General features: G+C 41.3%; 1 protein-coding gene across 5 annotated transcripts in view; it reads left to right on the forward strand.

Annotated features, from left to right (window-relative positions):
• Positions 1–5,591, forward strand: part of PTCH1 (patched 1) — a 75,529-nt gene extending 69,938 nt beyond the window's left edge. For all 5 annotated transcript variants that reach the window (XM_049796249.1, XM_049796248.1, XM_049796252.1 and 2 more), the window contains 2 exons: positions 191–719; positions 2,414–5,591. In XM_049796249.1, coding sequence (XP_049652206.1) covers positions 191–718 — 528 coding nt within the window. In that variant the 3' untranslated portion in view covers position 719; positions 2,414–5,591. The remainder of the gene's footprint in view (positions 1–190; positions 720–2,413) is intronic.
• Positions 5,592–6,000: the final 409 nt, after the last annotated feature.

The raw sequence follows: 6,000 nt of genomic DNA on the forward strand, positions 1-6,000 counted from the left end.
TCCAGGTTTTAATAACTTCAGACAAAAACTGTCTGGAAGAATCAAAAATTATCAGACTCCAGAGCATTACCTTTGTAGAGTTAAAGCCAGCACAGCATTATTATAATTGTTCTCAGCATAAAATACAAGCGAGCCTAGTTATTTGTTTGCTGCGGTCTGTCAGAGGCATACCCGTGCATCTCTCTTTCAGGTGGTTCAGCCAGAGACAAGGCACCAGTCGAGTCCCAGATCACAGTCGAATCCAGAGTCTGGCACGCAGCAGTCGTGGCGTCAGGGCAGACAGCCCAAACGGGAAGCGAGGGAAGGGCTGCGACCACCTCCTTACCGCCCTCGCAGGGACGCTTTTGAAATTTCTACTGAAGGGCATTCAGGACCTAGCAATAGGGATCGCTTGGGCCACAGGGCTCGTTCTCATAACTTGAGAAGCCCGGCGTTCGGCACCGTGGGCGCCGCAGGACCAGCGTACTGCCAGCCCATCACTACTGTGACTGCCTCGGCTTCAGTGACTGTCGCTGTCCACCCCGCGGTGCACAGCCACAGCTCTCGGGGAGGGAGCTTTCCATCCTACGAGGGGTGCCATGAAGCTGACCATGGGCCATTTGAGGACCCTCATGTGCCTTTTAATGTGCGGTGTGAAAGAAGAGATTCTAAAGTAGAAGTTGTAGAACTGCAAGATGTTGAATGTGAGGAAAGGATACCTGGCAACAGCTCACAGTAAGGTAAGTCCATCCATCTCCTGTAGCTGCAAGCTTTGCCTGTGTCAGGCTGTGGTATGGTCAAAAGAAAGGGGAAAGATAGAATTTCTCTGAGGTACCTCTCCTTCAGGTAGGTTTACTTACTGGTTGCTGTTAATCTTAAATCTGCTGACCGTGAATGCAGTACATTTTGCGCTAGAAATCAGGTTGGGTAAGGTAGTACTTTCCGACACTGAGAAGCTGTAGTGGGTTCACACGTGAACTGCTTCCAAGAGCCTTGCAAAGTGAGTTAAGTACATCATGCAATCCCAGCTTACCAGATGAGGAGAATGCAGCAGAGGGGTTGTGTGATGTCTTCAAAGCTGCGCGACTGCATTTACTGTTGATAGGTCCTGTCTTCTGATCCCTGAATCGGGCGTGTTCTAAAACATCATACAGAATTACACTGCCTAAGAGAGTGTAGAATTGCCAGCTACTTTAGGAGTTGTCCTCTCTTGAATAAAACCCCGTGAAGGAATTTGAAGTCCATAGTGAGGACTGAATCCCTCTGGAAGAAGGGCTGAGTGAGAGGTGAGAAGGCCCCACCGTGCCTAGTGCACTGCTGCGTGGCAGGGTGTCCCCTGCGCTTTGGGGGGCATTCAGAGACCCACCCAGCGAACTCACACCCCAAGGAGGAGTCCTTGGGCCAGTCTCTCCCTTTCCAGAGGCAGCTGCAGTGGCTGTGGAAGATTGGTGTAGGGTAGAGCCGACCTAGCAGGGCATTTAATGTGTTCCTGTGAAACAATAGATACACCCCAGAACTTGTGAGCCTTGATACCTAAATCATTGTCTTTGGGCTGGCAAGAGAATGTTACAGGAAACAGTGCTGTTTAGAACAGGCAGGATATTTTAGCAGATGTTTGGGGAAGATAAAGCTGTTGATTCTCTTGAGAATTTTCCATTAATTTTATAGGGAATACTTTGAAGGGGAGAAACCAATTGAGTTTTTACCCTAAAAGCTTTCTGGGGCTTGTGCCTGAAAAACCATTTCTCTCTATTTTAGCTCTTTTTCTCTCTTGGGGGAAAGAGGAAGTGTTAAAATAGTTACTTAGCCATGTATCCCTGTTTTCTCTCTTTGCTTTTCAGTGACAGTCACTAGTTTGACGAGAGCAAGCCATTTTATTTTGGTGCAGAACTATTTTACACGTACGCACACGCGTGTGCGCGCGCACACACGTGGAGAGTTTTGATGGGAATTTTTTGATGACTCATAATAAAATCACCTTCTCATTTATAAAACATCTCCAAACATCTCAAAGTGCAAATAGGCGTGAATGCCTTTAGCCCCACAGTCTAGAAATATGGCAAGCAATAGCATCCTCAGAATAAGGAAATAGTTGGGCTCAGCTTTTTCAAGCTGAACTGCATGGTAACATGATTCTTAACTGTGCGCAATATCTGAATTACTGTATTTCTCCTTGAAGCGTTCATTGGTTTTGACTGAATTTGTTGCAGGTATGTAAAGCTGGGAACTCAGAAATTAAAGCACCTGCATTTTTTAAATTGGCATCAGCATATCTTACCTGGAAATTCATGACTGAGATGAAAGCAGAGCCCACGTTTCCTGACTGCTAACTGTAACCACAAAAATCATGAAATGAGTTTTGGATTAGCATGATTTGTTTGTTTTTCTTGAACTTTAATGAATGTTTGTTTCTCTTCTCTCTCTATATGTAAAGGGTAATAACTGAAGCAAAGAAGAGGCCAAAGATGGAAAACTGTATTTCCAGAACTGCTTGAAGAGAAGAACTGCTTGAAGTTGTAGAAAAGGACATGCTGCATCAGGACAACTGTTCACTGTTACTGTAACCTATTGTATTATTTTGTTAAATATTTCTTTAAGTATTTAAAAGATGTACACATATGTAATATACAAATGAACAATGTAAAGTAGTATAATCTGGAGTCATTTGCCGCTGGGCAATAGGATGGGGACAATATTCTGTGCGCTTTGTACTTCTCGTACATTGATCTCTGTGCCACAACTAAGCTTAATCTAGTTCTAAATTTCAGCATAAGTTGCTGCTGCTTAAATATGTATAATTTACTTGTATAATTCTATGCAAATATTGCTTATGTAATAGGATTTTTTTTTTAAAAGGTACATGTCTGTTTAAAATATTTTAAATTTGCGTATCACAACCCTGTGGTAGTATGAAATGTTACTGTTAACTTTCGAACACGCTATGCGTGGTAAGTTTTAAAATAAGCAGATATGAAGAAAAGCAAGTTAATCTGGGAGGCTTAAATAGATTTAGCTATGTGCAGGTTTTGTTTTGCTGTGTGTATCCATGCGTGCATCTGGACGTGTGCATGCTTTTGTGTGTATGTTCCTGGTGTACTGTAGTTTCTCTTTTACTGTAAAGTAACACTTAGTGGGCTTATAAACCCACTGATGCTGATGTGAGTCTGGCTTTCCCTGTTAGTAGGCACTAGTGAAAAATGTGTTGGTGTTTACCAACATACACCATAGACTGCCATCATCAAAGGCCCAACTAAAATAGAAGAGAAGACAGGGAGTTGAGGTTTGGGGTTGTGGTTCAGTTTCCCACACTCTTAATGACTTGGTTCACATGACTTTGGTCAAGTCACTTAACTGCCCCATACCTCAGTTTCTCATTCTGTAAAATGGGTATAATTACACTTACCTACCTCCCAGGAATGTTGTGAGGCTTAATTACTGTTCGTGTAGTGCTTTTATTTTTTTTTATATTTTTTTTTAATAAAAGGTGCCAGGTAAGTGCAAACACTATAACCATTGTTTTTTTCACTTCCAAAGGTGCTGGATATTGAGAGGTGCTGGTGGTTATAGAGATTCAATGAGTATATGCCTTATTTTGATATTGATACTGTTAACTACGAGTGGCATTAGAAGATGGATAATTGAGTTTTTTGACGGTGAGCCACAGCTCAGCTGTGTCCTTACAGCATTGAAAGCAATATCTTGGTCACCTTAATTTCATGGCAGGAAGGAAGTTAATAGTAACTGATAAAAATCAAATGGAAGGATAAAAAAAAAATAATCTATTTTCACTTTCTGATGGGTCCAGGACTGTAATGACACGTAAAGCCTGGGGTGTTCTTTTCTCTGTTGTTTGTGTTTTCCCATGCTGCATTGGCACTTTTAATTAAAACAGCTAAACTGGGATCTCTTTGCGAAACTAATTTAGCTTTTTGTATTACTATTTTTAAACTAAAGGGGGATTGCTGCAGGTGAAGGGTCTGAAAAAACACTACAGTCTGTGTTCCAGTTGGAAATAAACCCTAAGAGTGGAGAACCTAAATTTAAAATAATAGAACAGAAGTTTTCATTATCTCTGTCTTCCTCTTTCTTCATCTTTTTTCTGCCCTTCTCCAAGCTGTTTTTTAGAGCAGGTAGATGTTCAGGTGTGTATTCAGAGCCAAACACACACAACCAATGTTCAGTTTCTAAACACAGCAGTGGTGGGGCTTTTCTTTAAGTACAATGCCTGAACAGCAGTGGCCAATTCTTTGATGGGAAAGTGTTTTTCTCCAGTGGCTTCAGGGAGTCTATCTTTGCCCACAGACCTTGCCAGCATAACTAATGGGGATAATTAGAATGCACAAATTTCCATGCCTTTTTTGCTCACTTGAAAACACTTTGATATGAGGCACTTGTTTACAGATTTCCAATGTGAACGCTCGAAGAGCAGGTGGCGAGAGCCTGGTGTCATTCCCATGATACATAAGCTACTGTTTCAATGCACACTAAGGGTTAATGTTGCAACTGCCTATTGGTCCAGTTCACTGTCTAACATGAAAACTCTTAATGACAAAAAGACGAGGGGCCCCAATTTAGCATTAGCCGCATAGCGACCTCAGATCATACAAACTCTGCAACAAAACTGTATGATACTAATTGGAAGCTGCCTTCAACCGCCAAGCGTGTGCGCTCCGTGTCAGAGGTCGGCAGGGCTCCCACTGACACCGACACCACCACCGTGGGCTGCCTCGCTCCCTCCTCTTCCTCGGGAGGGAAGGGGGCCAGGGCGAGCCGCCGTGTCTCCCACCTACCCCTGCCCGAGTCCTCCTGCGTGCCTGTGTGTGGGTGAGCTGCCTGCTGCTTCGTGCACAATGTAGACTTTCTTCTCTGATAGTCACATTGGCAAGGGGAGAACTCAGTGGCTGGCAACATTTACTTTATTTTGGTTTTGTTTTTTTAACTTTTTTAATCATGGGTGATATTTATATTTTTGTATCATAAGAATGTTTTCTTACAGTATTTGTCATGCCAGTTTATAACAAACAAGATGCAGGGATTTTATTTCTATTGGAAACACTATTACAGCTATGTTTTTACTGTTTAATGGATTTTTATTTGTATAGAGTGCTTACTAATGTTAAATAGGAAAGAGTATATAACATTTACATTAAGGACTCGTCATAGCTTTTAGCATAAGGAGTTAAAAGGAGAAAAAAATACTCAAACTGGGTCTCATTGCCTGCCTGTTTCGGTAGGAGTGGGTTTGTGTCATTTCAGTTACAAAGATAAAATTATGCCATATAATTTATTTATATGAAAATTTATTTTTGTAGTGTACATAGTAGCCATCAAGTCTTTTGACAGAAGTATATTTTTAAAGAGTTTATATGTAATGATGATACCATAATGTTTTGGAACACTGCTGAGATACAATTACGGTGCACACTTTTCCTTGTAAACCCCCTGGCAGAAAAGAAAGTGTTTAACAGTGTTAAGAGAGAAAGAGAGTGTGAATATTCATCCGATTCTGAACTGTGTTTTAGTTGCCATTTGTGATCTAGTGTGGTTCTCATTTTAAACTTTGAATGGAAATTGTACAAACTCTCCAAATATTAATGTTTAAACACTGATAGAAATTCTAACATGAATAAAAAAATATTATAACTTATTGAGTATGGATTTGGTTGTTTATAGAATGCTTCTTTATGTACTACTGGTCAGCTGTGCAGGTACAACCATGCAGTCATTCTGATTTGGAGCACAAATTGAGGTGTTTCAGTATTTGGGATGTTTGGGAAATTCAGATTTGCCCATTTTGGAGCAGGAGCCAATTCTAAAATCTTGTCTAAATTGTAACACGCCGGTCCTTGTCTGTTGGTTCCATTACCCTGGTTTCATCTCAGGAGATAGGTTTAGGCCTGGATTATACCCTTCATTCTCACCCTGAACAAAGCATTTTGTGTAGACTTTGAACCCCTGGGTATCAGTTTATGTACAGGTTATTTCTGCTTAGAAGTGGGAGGAAATTCTCTATCTTTTTCC

The sequence above is a fragment of the Accipiter gentilis genome, chromosome Z (assembly GCF_929443795.1).
Source record: "Accipiter gentilis chromosome Z, bAccGen1.1, whole genome shotgun sequence".
Classification (NCBI taxonomy): Eukaryota; Metazoa; Chordata; class Aves; order Accipitriformes; family Accipitridae; genus Astur; species Astur gentilis.